This window comes from Mobula hypostoma, chromosome 6 (assembly GCF_963921235.1).
Source record: "Mobula hypostoma chromosome 6, sMobHyp1.1, whole genome shotgun sequence".
Lineage (NCBI taxonomy): Eukaryota > Metazoa > Chordata > Chondrichthyes > Myliobatiformes > Myliobatidae > Mobula > Mobula hypostoma.
The window spans coordinates 24,605,096-24,626,402 of record NC_086102.1 but is presented as its reverse complement, the minus strand read 5'-3'; the positions used below and the strand labels follow the sequence as shown (position 1 = coordinate 24,626,402).

The following is a 21,307-nucleotide window of genomic DNA, read 5'->3' as shown; positions in this document are numbered from 1 at the left end:
CTCTCCCACCATGGGAAATATCCTTTCCACATCTACACTGTCTGGGCCTTTCAACATTCGAAAGGACATCTCTTCTAAGATGAAGAGCCCAAAACTGTTCACAATATTCAAGGTGAGGCCTCACCAGTGCCTTATAAAGCTTCCACATCACATCCTTGCTCTTGTGTTCTGGACCTCTTGAAATGAATGCTAACTCAGCACTGTCTTGTCCTGAAGTTAACCTTTAGGGTGTTCTGCACAAGGACTCCCAAGTCTCTTTGAATCTCAGATTTTTGGATTTTCTCCCCGTTTAGAAAATAGACTGCACAATTATGTTAGATATATATATATGTAGTGCTGTGGGTTAATGGGTGGAGTTGTTGATCAGCTTGATGGTTTGGGGGAAGTAACCATTTTTGAGTCTAGTGGTCCTGATATGGATGTTGTTTAGTCTCTTGTAGGGCCGCTGTGGGTGATGGTATAGGCCTTTTTAATTACCTGTTGTAGGGTCCTCTTGTCCGCCACAGGGCAGCTTCTGTACCACACAGTGATGCAGCATGTTAGAATGTAGAAGGCCGTGAGTGTTGATGTGCAGCTCTCTTTAGCCTCCTCTGAAAACTGAGGCATTGACGAGCTTTCTAGACTGTGGAGGTGTGCTCTGGGACCACAGGTTCTCGCAAATAAAATGAAGCGAGTTGTTTTATGTTTAATGGAGCCTGCAACATATTTTATTGAACTTCAAAACCTAAACACAAAAGCGTGCTCAAAATCTTTATGTAATTATGTCATCACATCAGACCAGTCTCTTAAAGGGAAACCCTAAACTCAATGTCAGTGTTTGTGAATTATGTACATTTCTCCCAATTATATTATCCTACACAGCACCCCCGGAATTCACTAAAACTGGCATTGTAAGCCTGTCTGGATCTTGGACAAGCCATCTGGCTCATGTCCTGTGTTCCATGGGTGGAGGAACTGTATGTGCCTCTGGCTCATCCAGAGGTGCATTGATATGCTCATGGTCATGTTGTGACCCAGGGGCATGGTAGGGGAATACTCCAAGACCTGGTGGGCCCGATTAAGGCAATCTACCGAAATACGTTTAGGTTTACCCCTCTTATCCATGATAAAAGTTTCAAACTGCGGACCAGGCCATCGTAAGGGAGCCTAAGGGGATGTTGGTGTGCGTCATGTCGATGAAAACAAACATGGTGGTACGTAGGTCTACAGGACCCCAATAATTCTGTACACCATGATGGAGGTTAGGAATAGGTGCAAAGGAATTGAATTTACTGAGGCTGGTGGAACGCTATTGAGAGGCCAACCAGGTGGTCATGGCATCAGGAATGAAATCACCTGGCACTCATAATGGCTGCCAGTATACCAACTCTGCCATGGACGATTGCAGGATCTCTTTTGGAGCACTTCTGAGCCCCAGCAGGACCCAGGGAGATGATCATGCCAACACTCATGGGTCAGAGAAGCCCTCAGAGCAGTCTTTAAGGAGGGGTGAAACTGCTCACATAGATCACTGGACTGTGGGTGATACACCACGGTATGATGTAGCTTAATGCTGAGGATCTGGGCCATCATAACCCAGAGGTCTGAAATTAATTGCGGAAACGTGGTCAGAGGAAATATCAGATGGGGTGCCACACCAAGCCTCCAGATGCTGATCAATGCCCAAGCCACATCTGCAGCCATTGTTGAAGCTAGAGGGACATCTGGCCACCTGGTGCCCCTGTATAGTGAAGGTGCGTGAAACTGCAGGAGGGGCAAGAGGACCCACAATGTCCACATTGACATGGCCAAACCATCACTCAGAGACCTCGAAAAGTGCTAATGGCGCCTGAACATGACAGTTAATTTTTGCCCGCTGGCACTCCACACAAACTGCAGTCCAGTCCAATCATGCACATCCTTTCTGAGGCCGTGCAAACAAACTTTAGTGCAACCAGTTTCTGTGAGGCCTTCCAGTCCAGATGCGAGAAGCCATGTATAAGACAACCCGTCTCCAGTTTGCAGGTACGATGGGGTGAGGACAACTGGTTGAGACATCACACAGGAGAGAAACCCCAGCTTCCCCAAACCTAATGTCAGCCAACCACAGGCCCATGAACTCTGTCCAGGAAGCCTGGACCTCTGTGTCAATAACTTGGTCGGCTGCCATGCCAGTGTAGTCAACCCCTGCGTGTATGGCCTCAACAGCTGGCCATGAGACGCAATTGGCCATGGCATTATCTTTCCCCTTCATGTTGTATATCAGTTGTGAACTCTGGTAGGTAGGCCAGGTGGTGTTGCTGCCACGCAGACCAGGGTCTAATATTTTGGCCATCACATGCACAAGGGGTTTGTGGTCAATGAATGCCGTGAAATGGCGACCCACTAGAAGAACATGAAAATAACAGACAGCCAAATAGCGATCAACACACATAAAATGCTGGTGGAATGCAGCAGGCCAGGCAGCATCTATAGGAAGAAGAACAGGCAACGTGTTGGGCCAAGACCCTTAGTCAGGACTAACTGAAAGAAGAGTTAGTAAGAGATTTGAAAGTGGGAGGTGGAGGAGGAGATCCAAAATGATAGGAGAAGACAGGAGGGGGAGGGATGAAGCTAAGAGCTGGAAAGTTGATTGGTAAAAGGGATACAAGGCTGGAGAAGGGAGAATCCATGGCCGTCCCATTCCCATTCTGATATGTCTATCCATGGCCTGCCTCCTCTATTGTCAAGATGAAGCCACACTCAGGTTGGAGGAACAACACCTTATATTCCGTCTGGGTAGCCTCCAACCTGATGGCATGAACATTGACTTCTCTAACTTCCATTAATGCCCCTCCTCCCCTTCTTACCCGATCCTTTATTTATCTATTTATTTATTTATTTACTTATTCCCCCCCCCCCTTTTTTCTCTCTGTCCCTCTCACAATAACTCCTTCCTCTGGTGCTCTCCTCCCCCTTTCTTTCTCCCTAGGCCTCCCGTCCCATGATCCTCTCCCTTCTCCAGCCTTGTATTCCTTTTACCAATCAACTGTCCAGTTCTTAGCTTCATCCTCCCCCCCCCGCCCCTGTCTTCTCCTATCATTTTGGATCTCCCCCTCCCCCTCCCAATTTCAAATCTCTTACCATCTCTTCTTTCAGTTAGTCCGGACGAAGGGTCTTGGCCCAAAACGTTGACTGTACCTCTTCCTATAGATGCTGCCTGGCCTGCTGCATTCCACCAGCATTTTGTGTGTGTTGCTTGAATTTCCAGTATCTGCAGATTTCCTCGTGTTTGAGTTCGCGGTCAAACACGCTGTTCTTCTTTTCGGGGGTATAAAGCTGCTGGCTGAAGAAGGCGAGCAGCACCCACAACATAGTCTGAGGCATCAGTAGAAATGGCTATGGGTGCATTGGGGAGCAGGTGTGCCAGTAGGGTTGCATTAGAAAGAGCTCATTGGGTATCATTAAACGCCTTGGCCATCTTCGCTGACTAGTCAAGCATTTGATAAGAGGTATTGCCTTTATGCGCACTATACAAAGGGAGCACAAGTTCAGCACCTCGTGGAACAAAGCAGTGATAGAAGTTTACCATACCTAAAAACAACTGTAGTTTTTTTGTAGTGCGGGGTGATGAGAAATCCATAATAGTGGCTACTTTTGATGGGAGAGTTTTCACACCTTCTGCAGAGATGCAATGGGTGAGAAAGTCATTGGTTGACAACCCAGACTGGCATTTAACAGGGTTAATAATCAACCTCTGCTGGCTGAAGTGCTCGAAAAGTGTGCGAAGATGAGATATGTATTCAGATTTGGACACACTGGTGACAAGTATGTCATCTATGTAAACAAAAAGAAAGTCTAAGTCTTTTAATACAGAGTCCATCAGCCATTGGAAAGTCTGTGCTGCATTTTTTAGCCCAAACGGCATGAGCAGAAACTCAAAAAGGGCAAATGGGGTTATCACACCTGTTTTGGGAACATCCTCTGAGCACAGACACCCGATGGTAGCCCTAACTAGACTGGCTTTGGAAAAAATATTAACTTTCCAGCTAGATGTGCTGAAAAGCCTTGAATGTGTGGGACAGAGTAATGCTTGGGAGGTGGTGGCCTTGTTAAGGCGTCGGTAATCACCACATGGGTGGCAACCACCATCAGACTAAAGGATCACATGGAGGAGTGAAACCCAAGGGCTATTTGACCAGTATACAACGCTGAGTCTTTCCATATTGGCAAACTCAGTCTTCGCAGTTATCAGCTTTTCTGGGTCCAGTCTCCCTGCGTAGGCCAGTTGTGGGAATGTGGTGCTTGACCATACTTTGTGACTGCAGCGGAGAATGAGGGTTTGGTGAAGTTTGGGAGATCACCCAGCAGTCGAGTAAACTCACATGCGGTGGTGTATGCGTTTTGACAGTCATTGTGGGGAACTTACTGGGAGGAGCAGGGTAACGACCCAAAGACCTTGACATTCACAAGTCAGTAGTTCTCAAGATCGATTAACAGTCGTTGGGCACACAGAAAATCTGTGCAAAGCAGAGATCCAGCCACTTCAGCCAGGAAGAAATCCCATGTGCAACATTGTCCACCAGAGTGTCACCTGTTCTATCCCATAAGTCTGGATCTTGTTTGCAGTTGGCAGCCTCCAGTGGGGTTTTGTCACTCATCACCTTCTCATCAACAGGTGATGCTGGCAGCACATTCACTTGAGCAGCAGTGTCAAACAGGAACACGAGGAAATCTGCAGATGCTGGAATTTCAAGAAACATATATAAAAATTGCAGGTGAATGCAGCAGGCTTGGCAGCATCTATAGGAAGAGGTACAGTTGACGTTTTGGGCCGAGACGCTTCATCAGGACTAACTGAAAGAGATAGTAAGAGATTTGAAAGTGGGAGGGGAAGGGGAGATCCGAAATGATAGAAGACAGGAGGCAAAAGGGATATGAGAGGATCATGGGATGGGAGGCCTAGGGAGAAAGAAAGGGGGAGGGGGGAAGCCCAGAGTATGGGCAAGGAGTACAGTGAGAGGGACAGAGGGAGAAAAAGGAGAGAGAAAAAAAATAATAGTAATAAATAAATAATGGATGGGGTATGAAGGGGAGGTGGGGCATTAATGGAAGTTAGAGAAGTCAATGTTCATGCCATCAGGTTGGAGGCTACCCAGATGGAATATAAGGTGTTCCTCCAACCTAAGTGTGGCTTCAACTTGACAGTACAGGCGGCCATAGATAGACATATCAGAATGGGAATGGGACGTGGAATTAAAACGTGTGGCCACTGGGAGATCCTGCTTTCTCTGGCGGTCAAATCTCTTACTATCTCTTCTTTCAGTTGGTCCTGATGAAGGGTCTCAGCCCGAAATGTTGACTGTACCTCTCCCTATAGATGCTGCCTGGCTTGCTGTGTTCACCAGCAATTTTTATGTGTTGAGTGTCATACAGGAAGTGTTGCCCTGAAAGGGTGACCGTAATGAACAGTAGTCGACCCTGGCAGCTGGAACCCATGGTTTTCACACTCCTTTGAAGTCCCGATGCACTGACACTGTCAAGCCTATAAGGCAGTTGGCACTTCCTATGCTCGTACCAAGGAGAGCATGGTAAAAGCACAGGCCCGTCATCGTCTGTTTCGCTGCCATGGGCATCCTTATATTGGGGGCCTTGCTGACTGGGCTAATTGTCCTGATTATTTAAATAGGCAGTGAGCAGAGAATGTTTTTTTTATATTTGTTCCTGGAACACAGATTGTTCAACTAGGGTGGATCCAAGCTTTATTGCCCATCCCTATTGCCTTGGAGACAAAGACAGTGAGTACAATGTAGTCATGGCTGGTTAATGCTTCACCAGCACTGGCTGAGCCATGGATGTAAGCACAAGGAATATCAGACAAACTGCAAGCAACAGCAAAGTATTGTCAAATTTAAAAAAAAACAAAGTAATCTTGATTTAACAAGCTCTCAGACAGTGAAAAAACCAGTTAGAGATATTTTTTATTTGCAACATAACCACTAATTGGAACTACAAATAAAAACTGCAAATATTTTTAATTGAACAGCTATTGCATATATAAACATTAACAAGTCTGCACTTGTTGGGCCAGGTAGAATGATGCTCCTTCTAGGTGAGGCTCCCAGCTACGTGGGCAAATAAAATACACTCCCACTTCAGTCAGCTTGAGATGAATCATGTTAAACAACAACGTTAGCCTGGCTGTGCCCAGTGCAAAATATAACAACAAAATCCTACGAAAACCAGAACATTTTAAATGGTCTTTAACTATAGTGCCTTGAAAAAGTATTTAGCCCCCAGAACTATTTTCACATTTTACTGTCTCATTTTCTAAATTTATAACATATTGAAGTAGGAAAATTGATGTCCTTTAGTGGCCCAGTCACCTTAACCCAATTAAACATCTCTGGCAAGCACTTAAGAATGATGTCCACCACTGCTCCCCAAATAACCTGGCATAGCCTGAGCAATTTTGCGAGGAATGGGCAAAACTTGGTCCAACAGGTTGTGCAAAGCTAATAAAGACTTAACAAAAAAACTACTGGCTGTAATAACTGCGAGAGGTGGTTCAACTAAGTACTGAACAAAGAGGGATGAATACTTTGGACATTTCAGCTTTTGAACTTTTTCCATGTTTTATAATTTTTCCTGTTTATTTGGGCTCTACTGTGAAAAAGAACATCCGCTTCATAAATAAAAATTCTCAGCTAAATTAATCAAAATCTCTGGTTGTAATACTTATTTATGTGAACAAAGGGTTGGGGGATAAATACTTTTACAGGGCACTGTACTTTAAACATTCTTAATTCATTCCCACCATAGCGTGAGTCTTTACAACATCAGCAACACCAATGTTGCCATTACACATGTTTACAACAATTTCATTTAAAATACTGGATGTTTTCCAGAATTAGAGGGCAGAGATTTTAAACTAGTGATAAAACAAAACTGCATAAGGTGGAAACCTAAAAATAAAAATAATAAACTCCCACTGTAAATCATATACAACAGTTTACAAATTATTCATTTGACCAAACATCAAGTTAAAACAAACACTCCAAATTTATTTTGCTGTGCAAGAAATTTTCCATTTGATGGAAAATTTCAGTTATTCATTACTTTGGAGTATTTACATACGGAATTTAATGCAAGGCAGTAGTAGAGAATAGAGTCTATAAACTCGACCTATGCTTTTTAGTGATAAATTTGGAAGTGGCTCTGCATTTTCTCCTATTTATAAACAGATAGCTTTAGCTCCTCAGCGAATTATCCACAAATCTTTAAAATCTAAAACGAAACATCAAAACCCCAATGTTAAAATAGAACTCAGTTCTTTCCCAAATAACTGCAACTCACTGTTCCATTAGCATTCTATGAGGTGGCAGTGTTGGTAAGCAAAGATTTAAAAAATGCTGGGATTCCATTTCCCATTCCTGGTCCCAGTCACCTACTGGATTTCAGGAACTTGACAGCAACCTCCCTTGGAAACAAGAACTGTCCTTATGCTTAAAACCAAACCATCAGCAGCATGCAAGAAAATGATGTATGGTTTAAAAAGATTCTGCTTCTTTACCAAGGCCATATATATTGGAGAAATACAATTGTTTCAACTTGCTGATGGTGCAAAGTTATTGGATGCAGGGCTCTCCAAGGCAATTCTGATACTAAGATTTGTCCCAACCTTGAAGTAACTAATCTCTTGCCTTATCCCTTTATCTTGGTAAAGTTGGTGGGAGAGATTTAAAAACAGGTAAAACTGCAGTGCCTTTAGTAGGTCAGTGTCTGTTCTTCAAGACTGAATAGAGCTTCAAAGGTTTCAATCATTGCAGTTATCACAATGTGATGCAACTGTTCTGTGCCTCATTCTTTTCCAGAGTGTACAGCCATTACCCAGCAAGACTGGCAGTTCTTATTCCAAGTAAAATGAGAACTTGAGGAAGCATTTAAGAGTTAACTACAATAGTGCGGGATGGAAGATGATACATGCCAAGGAGAGTAAGGCAGTTTTCCGTCATTAAAACTGCACTGCTGGCAAATTGTGTTAATCAATGGTATTTTGAAATGCAGCAATCTGAGCGTACAATGCTGTTAATTGTTGCTCGACAGTTCGGATTGCTCACCGGTCCCAGCTTTCAGACCTATAGCAGATCTTAAATGTGCTCAAAAACAAAGGGCTTTATAAACCCAAGACTTCCCTTTGGTTTCATTTATTGATTGTACAACTAAAAACAGTTTGAGCTATGTTCCTCACTAGAATAGGTGGAGCCCATCATGAAATATTCATTAAAACTCCATTAAAATACACATAAGGCAACACTGCCCATTCACCACTGAGCCAGATCTCTAAGACTGGTTTCTACTAGGGGACAGAACAATCCATTTAGCAGTGTACACACTCAGTCTTTACTGGTCTCAGAAGGCATTTATGTCAATAACATCATTTATGTTTCTGGTGTGCTTTCTGGACTAAAATATTTGTGATAGAGAATGGGGGAAAGGCGATGTCATTGAAGCATAGTAATTATTTCACTGTTCACTGGCTCAGAGAAATTTTCTGGAGATACAAAACATATTCAGATTAAGGATCCTGGACATGAAACATTAACTGTCTCATTCCACAGGTGTTTCCTGACCTATTCAGTGTTTCCAGCATCCTGTTTTTTTAAAACACCAAACAGTTAAGTGGGATAATCCAAAAACAAGATATAAAAGAGAAGACAAAGGTTTGAGTTGAAGTGCAATTGTAAATGCTGGAAATAATCAGGACCAGGCCACATCTGTGAGAAGAGAACAGGAGTTAACATTTCAGTTTGAAGATTTGAAGACCCTTCATCACAAATGACATTAGGGTCTTAAACCCGAATCATTAACTGTATTCTTTCCCACAGACAGGCTGGACCTGTTGAGTATTTATAACACTTACTGTTTTCAGTTTAGATTTCTAGCATCTGAAATTTTTTTTTGATTTTCAACAGCTGTAACCAATTGCTCAGGAGAACGGCTATTGCTATGATCAAGGCAAAAGATCTTTTAAAAATGAAATGGCTGGATATAGTAATGAGAAGACTGACTTGATCTGTCTTTCTTTGGGCCACTCTTCATTAAACGTTAATATCCAAGAGTACTTCTTCGCAACTAAACGTGGGTTGTAGAAAACAAATAAAATTGCAGATGCAAAAACAGAAAAGCTGAAAGAAGTTAATCAAGCAGCATCTGTGGAAAGAGAAAGCAGCCAACATTTCAGGTCAGCAACTTTTCCTCAGAGCAGGTGCCCCCAGATGGTTATCTAAAGGCAAGGGCCGTCATCAGATGAACCAATTCTGTCATCCCTTCAGTGTCAATCTAATTGAAAACCAAGACTCTTCCCAACAAGAATGAGGAAAGAATGATCTACAGTCAGACAGTAACATGCCCATTACTAAAAGGCAAAGAAACTTTTTTTGCTGGTTTATAAACATCATGTACTTAGAGGAAATAAATGAACCTACGTACGATAGTGCATGCAGCAGGTATTGAGAGGAGATGGCTCTGCGATTTAAAGTCTCCCCAGAAACCCAGTTTAACACCTATTCCAAAACTTTGTGCAATTCAAGAAAGGAAACAGAGACAAAAAAGGCAATATCCTCATCACAGTCATTATCTTTTCTAACTGTTTTTTCACATCCCACCTAATCTTACTAGTTTCATTTGGCCTTCCCTCATTCTTGTTACATTGGTCTGTCTAAACCTCACATGCCTAAATTAAGAAACAGGATCTAGAGCTCATTCTCTCAAGCACATTGGACAAATAAACTTCAGCACTGTGAAACAGAAGGGATAAAAAGTTGATATTTCTCTAAAGCACCTGGCACAGCAAACAACAGCCATGCATTTCTGATGGCAAAGTGTCAGCAGGATCCTATTAAATATAACTCCACCAGTTCACACTCTCTCTTCAAGCAACTATTTCTGAAAGAACTTGGTGACCAAGGCTTTCCAGCTTCACCACCAGCAACCATGACTACCCAATAATCTGAATCCCAAGGCCCCGTGCTACTTTCTCCAGTGTTTCCACAGGGTCTAGGGAGGAACTGTCATCATTTCTCTCAAGGACAGTAGCTGGCTTTGGTGCCATCTGCGCTACATTTCTGAGAACACAGTGGACAGAGGAGTCTCTTCCAGGAACACCTATATCCATCTCACCCACTTTGGAGGTTTGTGAAGAGTCACTGTGCTTTGACGGCAATGTTTTGGACGTGGGCTTAGCTGGCGGGTTGGTTTCCTGCTGCCTGGCACATCTCAGTTGGGCAGCTGAAGCAAGATAGTCATCCTCTCTTGCTGCTTTTCCAGCTGTAGGTTTCCTGGAAAGTATCTTATGGCAGGAGTCCAGTGCTGGAAGACATGTATCAATTGCTTTCCTTCGGCGCCCATGTCTCTTCTCTAGGTCCTTGATGATTTGCTGTGACAGCTCAACGGTTTCATAACGGACCATATGCAGCTGCAGGTATCCATCTGCATGCTCCTTGTATCTAAATAGTGAAAGCAAAAAGATTTTGCGTTTTTCTTCAATAAAACTGATTATTTTACATTTGACAAGTGTGGAACTTGAGAAGCTGAATGGTGTTATATTAAAAACCCCTGCTTTTATAAAATGTATTATTTAGGATAAACCAAAGTGCTTCACGGCCAATAAACTGCTTTAAATCATAGTCACTACTAAAATGTAAGAATAACTTAATACAAAATAACTTTTCACTTCTAGGACTGGTCTTAAATCCAACCAAGATTGATGGGAAAGCCAATTCCATGTTGACATCATAATGCAAAATGATTTTGTTAACTCTCCTGTTTTATATTCAAGAGAAAATCTCTCTCTCGTCCCATCCTCAGGAAAAAAAAACAAAGCTACAATGATCACTGATGGGTATAGGTGTTCCTGGAAGAGGCTTCAATGATGAATCAAGGTACAACAGGTGTACCTGTTACAAACTGCTGTACATTGTTACAACACTGGAGTTATAAACCTGGGCATACTGTATCTATTTTATAGATTGAGTGAATGTGGTAGGTTAGGTTATTTGACAACACCCAACTCCGAATCAGAAGACTGTAGCTTTCAAAAACCCTAGATCACAAATTCATATTTTTGGTGGGGTTAGAGATATCGCCTTTAGCTAAATCCACAACTAAACTATAACTAGTTTTAAAATTGTGTGGCCAACTTCACCAACAGGGAGGGGTAATATCAATTCTGTAAATTAAATGTGAGTGTGAAATTCAGATGATATACACTTTATGAGAGAGGAAACATTCAGGGGTTTGTACTTTAAAAAGTTTCGAAGTCTCCATGGAAGAGGTAATTCTGACCATTTTTCAGTCTTTCCTGGGAGAGGAGTGAAGGACTGCTGGATTTCTAACTTTGTACTTTTGTTTAAGTAGGGAAAGAGGAATTATACCAAATTAAAGCAGTCATCTTAAAATGGTGAGCAAATTATTGGAATCAATTCTGAGAAATGAACTGCCACATGGAAAGATACAGATTAGTCAGGGTCATTCACCTTGTACTTGTTAAAAGAAGGGTGTGTCTAATTAACTTGATTAAATTTTTTGACAACTTAACAAGGTGGATCTTTGAGGGCAGGCTCATGTAGTCTACATGAGTTTTAGAAAATCTTTTGACAAGGGCCCCAAGGGCTCACTGGTCATTTTCTTCAGTATTATTCTTTTTCAATATTTTTGTTAATTACTTGCATAGACAAATACAAATACATTACGATATTATGGAAATAGAAACAAGATTGAATTGCCTCGTAACTACGTATAGTAAATTAACCATAATATTGAAAAGGTATATTTTATTCTAATCTAAAGCAAAATCAAAACCCCATAACAAAACAGAAAAAAAAGAGGAAAAAAGCAGCTGTTTGGATAAAAGAAAAGAAAATCTCTGACATACAGTCGTAAATTCAAACATATAATAGTCATCATCATTGCTGAACAAATCGAAATTGTGAAAGTAGTTCCAAAAAGGTCCCCATAATGTGAAAAAATCTTGCCTAGGTATAGAAATAGAACACCTAATCTTCTCTAGATTTAAACATGACATAACATCAATCAACCACGGGCATGAGTAGGCAGAGCGGCATCTTTCCATTTAAGCAACAAAACTCTTCTGGCTAAAAGAGAAATAAAAGCCAAAATAAGCAAATAATTCGGCTTAAGAGTAAAATCATTTCCTCCAACAATGCCAAACAAGGCAGTCAGAGGGTTGGGTTTAAAGTTTACTTTAAAAGCTCTGAGAAAGTTTGAAGTACTTCTTTCCAAAATTTATCAAGCAGGACCAAAACATATGAATTAGAGAGGCCTCTTTGACATTACACCTATTACAATATGGAGAAGAATCTGAGTAAAAACAAGAGAGCTCATCTTTAGTCATATAGGCTCAAATTAGAGACTTCTTGCGTTCTCAACTTTATACATTTCCTAAATATCCAGATAAGAATTTAATTGATAATATTTTTACTTTGAAACCTTTTCATAATGGATCTACTAATATTTATAATATGTTGTTGGCATTGAGAAATATTCTGTTCTGTTAGATAAAATTAAAAACCTCTGGGAACATGACCTACAGAGTTCAATCGATGAGGATACTTGGAATGAAATTTTTAAACTTGTTTACACCTCTTAGTTATGTGCGCGTCACTCTCTTTTCTTTAGTATTATTAATGATTTAGAATTGGATGTGCTCGGGGCTGTGTTGCTTACAGTGAGAAGGGAAGTATTAAATAAAGATAGCCTGGTCAAAAGTGACAAAAAGAAATCAATCTGGGGAAGTGCTAGACAATGTATTGGACAGAAGCAACAAGGAGATATGCAGTAAACGACAGAATATTGAATGATGTGGAAGAACCAAGGAACTTTAGAGTATGTCTCCAAATTCATTCATAAGGTAGTTAAACAAAAAAGACACTCAGGATTTAGTAACCCAGGCAAAGTAAATAAAAGCAGGGAATTTATGCTGGAACTGGATATGACATTATCTTACAGTACAGTTTGAGTACTGTGTACAGTTCTGGTCATCACAGCGGAAAATTATTATGCCAAAGAAGATGTGGTGGCAATACAGAAGGAAGGGGAAATTACACATAATGAAAGTTTACACATATGATAGTCTTACTTTGGAAATGATGAAACAAAAGGAAAAACAAAAAGTGTTTAAAATTACGAGGAGCCTAAATAGAATTTGATAGTGGCATCAGTATTGGACATCAAGGCGGATGGTCCCAAGTTCAAATCTGGCCAGGTCCCATCCTGGGCAGCAGCAGTATCTGTGCAGAAGAAAGATCTACTTCCATATCTTGCAACAAAAACCCTATGGACAACTACACTATCCACAGGGTCACCATGAACAATAACAAATAAAATTCAGTCTGTGTAGTGGGATCCGCACCCAGATTCAGAACAAGAGGCCCCGGGTTCAAATCCAGCTGGCTCCTTACACACTTTCCATCATGTTGGGTTGAGCTTCAAGTTAGCCACTCGGCCTCATAAAACAGACAAATGCTAAAGAAGCAGCAAGGTTGCCACCACCTGATGTGCCAAACAAGGCGCAAGGAGGACCTTTACTTATCCTCAATAGAATAACTTGGAAAAACATTTCTCTTCCCTTAGCAAAGGGATCAAAAACCAAGAGGCACAGAATTAAGGTAATGGGTAGAGGTATTAGAAACATGGCTTTCAACCAGTTGATGGTAGGGGTTTGGAACTTTCTCACGAAAGGGTAGCAAAGCTCATACAAATAAACAGCATCAGCAATAATCAGACAGGCAACATAACCCACCTGAATCGTGCATGCCCAGAAGGCCACTTCAGCTGGTGCATCTTGCGGAGATGCATTGTTAGGGTGTAGGCCCAGGAGAAACATTTGGCACAGATGTGGCATTTATATCGAGGCTTTGTTTCCCCCTGGAAAGAGGCATAGTAACACATTGTATCACTGACCTGAAATATTTCCTAGTTCCTTTTCCTGTTCAAACACAATTGGCTAAAATCTTTAAAAGGTCATTGTATTCTTGAGTGATGTTTTCCACAAGGTGGCAGGCAAGCTACAAAGATCCAATGTAACACCAAAATTAAATGAGGAATAATTTTTAATGGCTATGTTGCACGTGCTCTAAAGTCACTGGCACCTAATAGATCTCCATCTGGGTTGAGGGCTGAGTACTTTTACAAGGCCCTGTACACGAGGCCTATATTTCATGTTGCAACTTTATAAAACAGTTTCAGCCACCCTTGAAGCAACACAAGTAGTTTTTCATTGCCACACCATAGGAATGATACAAAAATGCAGAAGAAATTCACCATCATTGGAGCACTATATACATAGTTAGGGTGTCTAAGACTTGCACAGTACTGTATTTGTCAAAGTGAAGCAGAGAGCGAGTTTGTAAATCTGGTGGGAGCAAAGGTGTTGGGAATGGTGAGGGTGGAGCGCTGTGGGAGGGATGTGGGAAGGAGCACCAGGAGTTGGGGTGGGGGGTGGTTGCATGGGTGCAGACAAACCCAGTCCCGAGACACCAAGCAAGGTCAGTCGATTCCAAACAATTGGTTATTTGATCATTACAGAATGTCTCTCCAGTCCTTCCCACTCCCTCCCCTTTTCCCAACCATGATTCCCCTCTCCGTGCCCTCTTCCCACTCTCAGTCCACAATAAAAGCTATATCAGAAGCAGGTTTATCATCATCACATATGTCATGAAATTTGTTTTTTTTGCAGCAGCACAGTGCAATGCATATAATTACTACAGTACTCTGCAAAAGTCTTAAGCCTTTTGCACAGTACTGTACATTGGATGGAGTCAGGACATTATGCTTTCACCTGTTTGGCATGGGTGACCCTACCAAGAGACCAAGTGCTAATGGGTAGAGGCCAGACTAAGAATGGTTCACCAGTTCTTCAGGTTTGGGGGTTCAGCTCTGGGCTAACAACCCTGACTGGTAAAACAAAATTGTTATGAAGAATCCTTTTACATCTGATTACAACAGTATTCTTATGTTTCCACTTGACTGACAGTAGTGTAGGCAAAGGAAAATGGAAGCTACTGACCCAGCGAAGGAAGCCCTGAACACCGCCGGAGATGCAGGATTTTCAGTGCCGCATCAAACCCCAGCAGTGCAAGTAATTGAGACTGGACAGGCTGAGATTGTTTTTCCTGGAGAGGAGGAGGCCGAGGAGTGACAGGATGATGGGAAACACAGACAGGATAGATTGGCAAAATCCTTTTTCCCCTAGCAGCCTATCAAAAAAGTATAGGTTGTGGCTATCACGAGAGGGCACAGATTTAATGTGCTTGGAAGTAGGTACAGAGGAGATGTCAGGGGTAAGTTTTTTTGTGCAGAGAGTGGTGAGTGCATGGAATGGGCTGCCGGCAATGGTGGTGGAGACGGATACGATGAGATCTTTTAAGAGACTCCTGGATAGGTACATGGAGCTTAGAAAAATTGAGGGCTATAGGTAACCCTAGGTAATTACTAAAATATGTACATATTCCACATGGCATTGTGGGCTGAAGGGCCTGTATTGTGCTGTAGTTTTTCTCTCAATGTTTCTATGTTTTAATTGAAAAGGAGGAGTTTTACTAGGAATTTGACAGGCATGTTTCCCTTGCTCTCCCAAAACAGAGCTCTTGATATCAGGAATGCAATGCGCGAGGTGATACTGGAATCAGTTACAATTACTATATTTAAGAGGCATTTAGAACTGCACTCAAATATGCAGGGCATTTAGGATTAGTGCAGATCAATAAAAAGGCACAACGTATGCATGCTGCATAACTCTGTGATGCTCATGCCAGCAAAAACAAAATACAAAAGAGAATTTAATAACTGGATAGCGCAACTCTGAAGTGACTTCAAATTCCGGTCTCTAAAATATGCAAAATTCCACTGTAATCTACTCACCTCATGTATTCTTCTATAGTGCTGTTTAAGCGTTTGCACACTGCGAGCACTAAAATTACACCCTTCAGAGCTGCAGTGGTAAGTGGGCTCATCATTGTGTGTTTCAATGTGCTTCCTTAGGTCATACAAATTCTTAAAACTGGAAATGAAGGAAGAATACAGATTATACATTGCTTTTAATAGAAGGGAGCTTAGAGAAATTTCAGTGGATTCAGAACCTTTATGATACATTGACCATAGACTCTTCACTTTTCTCACCACATATATTGAAGCCATAAATCTCCAGAATGTGGTTATACTGTGCAAAACCTTATTTTAATACATTTAATGATATTTAAATGGATCAACATTTTCAGGTTTGTAACATAGCTATAAATTTAATCCAAACACAGAAATAACGTAAAGCTGTCACTTAAACAAAGTGTAAGATATTGCCACACAGCCTAACTTTCAAATTAAGAGGAACAAAGAGAAACAATTCCCTCACCTTAATGCCCAAATTGAAGGTAAACTACCTTGGTATTGCTTATCCATAAGTCTACTCTTCAGGAAATTCTTAACAAGACAATCTATCACATAAATGTGAAAACGTGAAGGGCTCTGGGCTTTTTTTTGGGCCATTATACTAAGTATCCCCGTCAGCTGCGACAGATGAACTCTTTCTGTCTTTTTAATCTTTTAAGCAAGCCACAGCTTGTTCTGCCACACTTTGGTAATGGGGCTGACTGAGGAAGCTTAAAAATCAATTCTTCTCCTCAATTACGACAGCAATGCTATGCTGAACTGGTTCCAAAGAATCCAAGTCAGATGTGGATGCAGCTTTGCTTTGTGCATATATGCCAGAACATAGAAAACCTACAGCACAATACAGGCCCTTCGGCCCACAAAGCTGTGCCGAACACGTCCTTACCTTAGAAATTACCTAGGGTTACTCATAGCCCTCTATTTTTCTAAGCTCCATGTACCTATCCAGGGGTCTCTTAAAAGACCCTATCATATCTGCCTCCACCACCGTCGCCAGCAGCCCATTCTACGCACTCACCACTCTCTGCATAAAAAACTTACCCCTGACATCTCCTCTGTACCTACGTCCAAGCACCTTAAAACTGTGCCCTCTCATGCTAGCTATTTCAGCTCTGGGAAAAAGCCTTTGACTATCCTCTCATCTTAAACACTTCTATCAGGTCACCTCTCATTCTCCGTCGCTCCAAGGAGAAAAGGCCAAGTTCACTCAAACTATTCTCATAAGGCATGCCCGCCAATCCAGGCAACATCCTTGTAAATCTCCTCTGCACCCTTTCTGTGGTTTCCACGTCCTTCCTGTAGTGAGAACTAAAGAGTCACTCACAGCAAACGATCAAAAATTTACTACCCAGGGTGCAAACAGAAGTCAGGAGGATCCAAGGTTGAAGCTACAATCTGTAGGCATATTAGTTTCTCAAGATCTGGGAAACTAAATGTAAATTTTAAAAGCAACGGCACATGGGCCTGTTGTTATACAAAGGGTGCAACAATTGTGTTTATGAGAAGAAAAAAGCACTTAGTGTCAGCTAGAGAAGACCTGGGAGGAAAGTTCAACATTCAAACTACTGATGAAGGGAAAATGTCTACCAAATAAATCCATGAGGAAGTCACGTATGGAAACTGGAGAAAAATTCCTCTTCAGCTCTAATATTAAGAAGCGTTTTCATTTGTATACTGCTTTTTAACATTCCAAGATCACTCAAGTTACTTCACAAGACTATTATCAAATGAAAAGTTGACAATAAGCAACAGAATGTGACATTAGTTCTGATTAAAGGCATGACTTAAGTTGTAATTTAGGACCTTGACATCTGACATTTTCACAACAGCTATCTTTTGGCAAAATTATTAAGTATCATCAATGCTGTCATCACAAAATACTCTAGATTCATAAAAGGAGCAGCGAACTTGTATTAACATTCTCACAGGTTAACATTTCAAGTATTGAGATTCTAGCTACTCACATGGCTACGTCGGGTAGGTCACGAAAAAATACTCCTGAAACAGATACTCTATTCCAATCTTTATCACTGAACCCCAGGGTTCAGAAAGAGATGCCTGAAGAGATTGTCGAGGCATTAGTAATGATCTTTTAAGAATTACTACATTCTGGAATGGTTCTAGAGGACTGGAAAATTACAGATGTCTCCCCACTCTTCAAAAAGGGAGAGAGGCAGAAAAATGGAAACTATAGGCCAGTTAGTCTGACCTCAGCGGTTCAGAAGATGTTGAAGTCGATTATTAAGGATGAGATCTCAGGTTATTTGGAGGCACATGATAAAATAGGACATAGTCAGGGAAAATCTTGCCTGACAGATCTGTTGGAATTCTTTGAAGAGGTTGTGTACTTGGATTTTCAGAAGGCCTTTGAGAAGGTGCCACACTTGAGGTTGCTTAACAAGTTATGAGACCATGGTATTACAGGAAAGATTCCAGCATGCATAAAGCAGTGGTTGATTGGCAGGAGGTAAAGAGTGGGAATAAAGGGAGCCTTTTCTGGTTGGCTGCCGATGATCTGATGGTGTTCCACATGGGTCTGTGTTGGGACCGATGCTTTTTATGTTATGTTGTAATGATTTGGATGATGAAATTGATGGCTTTGTTGCAAAGTTTGCGACAATATGTAGAAAGGTGAAGGGGCAGGTAGTTTTGAAGAAATAGAGAGGCTACAGAAAGATTTAGACAGATTAGGAGAATGGGCAAAGAAATGGCAGATGGAACACAGTTTCAGGAAGCGTATGGTCATGCACTTTGGTTGAAGAAATGAAAGGGTTGACTATTTTCTGACTGACTGTTCGTCCATCATCGTCGTCGATGAAGGCCTCAACACCATCAGTCACTTTGAGACTGGATGTGGTGTGTCCGAAGATGACTGGTCAGGCCAATTTGAGCATGAAATGTCCTGGCACATATTGGACAGACACGCGTAGGCACTGCACTTGTTGTATTGGTGGCTCTGGACTTGTGCAGCTCGCGCTTATGTTGTGCTTCAGCAATGTGTCTTGCTTCGTAAGCTTGACAGCCCTTGTGGATAAGGCGTGCCAGGTAGGGCAATTTTGTGCCAGCCGTAAACACAAAATACTCTACAGATGTTGGAGTCAAAGCAACACGCACAACACGCTGGAGGAACTCAGCAGATCGGGCAGCATCCGTGGAAACGAACAGTCAACGTTTCGGGCCAAGACACTCTGTCAGGACTGAAGAGAGGGGGCAGGGACCCTATAAAGAAGGTGGGGGGAGGGTGGGAAGGAGAAGGCTGGTAGGTCTGTCCTCTACTGCCATGATGAGGCCAAACTCAGGTTGGAGGAGCAACACCTCATATACCGTCTGGGTAGTCTCCAGCCCCTTGGCATGAACATTGAATTCTCCAACTTCCGGTAATTCCCTCCCCCCATCTCAGTTTCACTCCGCTCTCTCCTCCAGCTGCCTATCACCTCCCTCATGGTTCCGCCTCCTTCTACTACCCATTCTGCTTTCCCCTATTCCTTCTTCACCTTTCCTGCCTATCCCCTCCCCCACCCCTTGATCTTTACCCTTACTGGTTTTTCACCTGGCACCTACCAGCCTTCTCCTTCCCACCCTCCCCCCCACCTTCTTTATAGGGTCCCTGCCCCCTTCCTCTTCAGTCCTGACAAAGGGTCTCAGCCTGAAACGTTGACTGTTGCTTTCCACAGATGCTGCCCAACCTGCTGAGTTCCTCCAGCATGTTGTGTGTGTTGATTTTGTGCCAGCGTTTACCAGGTGGTTGTGTTTATGTCAAGCGACCTCAGGGAGGCTTTTAGTGTGTCTTTGTAACATTTCTTCTGCCCTCTTTTCTAAATGGAGAGAAAATACGAAAACCTGAGGTGCAAAGGGACTTGGGAGTCCTTGTGCAGGATTCCCCCAAGGTTAATTTGCAGGTTGAGTTTGTGGTGCAAATACAATGTTAGCATTCATTTCAAGAGGACTAGAATATAAAAGCAAGGATGTTATGTTAAGACTTTATAAAGCACTGGTGAGGCCTCACTTGGAGTATTGTAAGCAGTTTTGGGTCCCTTCTCTTGGAAAGGATGTGCTGAAACTGGAGAGGGTTCAAAGGAGGTTCACAAAAATGATTCAACGATTGAATGGCTTGTCATATGAAGAGCGTTTGAAGGCTCTGGGGCTGTATTCACTAGAATTCAGAAGAACGAGGGGTGACCTCATTGAAACCTATCAAATGGTGAAAGGCCTTGATATCTGGATGTGGAAAGGATATTTCCTATGGAGGGAGAGTCTAAGACCAGAGACAGTCTTAGAATAGAGGGGCATCCTTTTAGAAAGGAGATGTGGAGGAATTTCTTTAGCCAGAGAGTGGTAAATATGCTGTGGAGGCCACACCTTTATGTATATTGAAGACAAAAATTGATAGATTCTTGACTGGACAGGGCATGAAGGAATACAGGGAAAAGATAGAAGACTGGGTCTGAGAGAAAAATTGGATCAGCCATCACGAAATGGCGGAACAGACTCGACAGGCCAAATGGTCTAATTCTGCTCCAATATCTCATGGTCTTATGGAAGAGGTTACCAGATGAACAGAAAAAAGAACATGCTCAGGATTTCATTGACTACCGTAACACATAAGAGCAGAGTTAGACCATTTAGCTCATTGATTTTGCTCTGCCATTCCATCATGGCTGATTTATTATCCCTCTTAACCCCATTCTCAGACCTTTTCTCCTCTGAGGTCCTTGCTAATCACCAATCTGTCAACCTCCACCTTAAGTATACCCAATGGCTCAGCCTCCACAGTCGCCTGTGGAAAGTAATTCTACAGGCTCACCACCCTCTGGCTAAAGAAATTCTTCCTCATTTCTTTTCTGAGGCTATGCCCTCTGGCCCTATCACAATGATAAGAAACACTCTCTCCACATCCACTCCTTCCAGGCCTTTAAATATTTAATAGGTTTCAATTAGATTCCCCATTCATTCTTCCAAACTCTGGTGAGTACAGGCTCAGAGCTATCAAATGTTTCTCATATGTTAACCCATTCATTCTGCGTTCATTCTAGTGAATGTCCTCTGGACCTTCTTCAATGCCAGCGCACTTTTCTTAGATAAAGGCCCCAAAATTACTTATACTACTCCAAGTGCAACTTGACCAATGCCTTAAAAGTCTCAGCATATCCTTGATTTTACATTCTAGTCTGCTCAAAATGAATTGCAAACATTGCATTTGCCTTCCTTACCACAGACTCAACCTGGAAGTTAATCTTTAAGAAATCCTGCATGAGTACACCCAAGTCTCTTTGCACCTCTGATTTCTGAATTTTCTCCACATTTAGTAAATAGCCTATGCCTTTATTCTTTCTACTAAAGTACATAACCATACACTTCTCTACACTATATTCCATCTGCCACT

The 21,307-nt window shown here is 42.0% G+C and overlaps 1 protein-coding gene across 3 annotated transcripts in view; it reads right to left on the bottom strand.

Annotated features, from left to right (window-relative positions):
• Positions 1–5,928: 5,928 nt before the first annotated feature.
• The window catches only part of zgc:112083 (uncharacterized protein LOC550461 homolog), a 60,497-nt gene continuing 45,118 nt past the window's right edge, over positions 5,929–21,307 (bottom strand). For all 3 annotated transcript variants that reach the window (XM_063050427.1, XM_063050428.1, XM_063050429.1), the window contains 3 exons: positions 15,901–16,039; positions 13,781–13,905; positions 5,929–10,466 (listed from right to left, as the gene is read on the bottom strand). In XM_063050427.1, the coding sequence (XP_062906497.1) occupies positions 9,959–10,466; positions 13,781–13,905; positions 15,901–16,039 (772 nt within the window). In that variant the 3' untranslated portion in view covers positions 5,929–9,958. The remainder of the gene's footprint in view (positions 10,467–13,780; positions 13,906–15,900; positions 16,040–21,307) is intronic.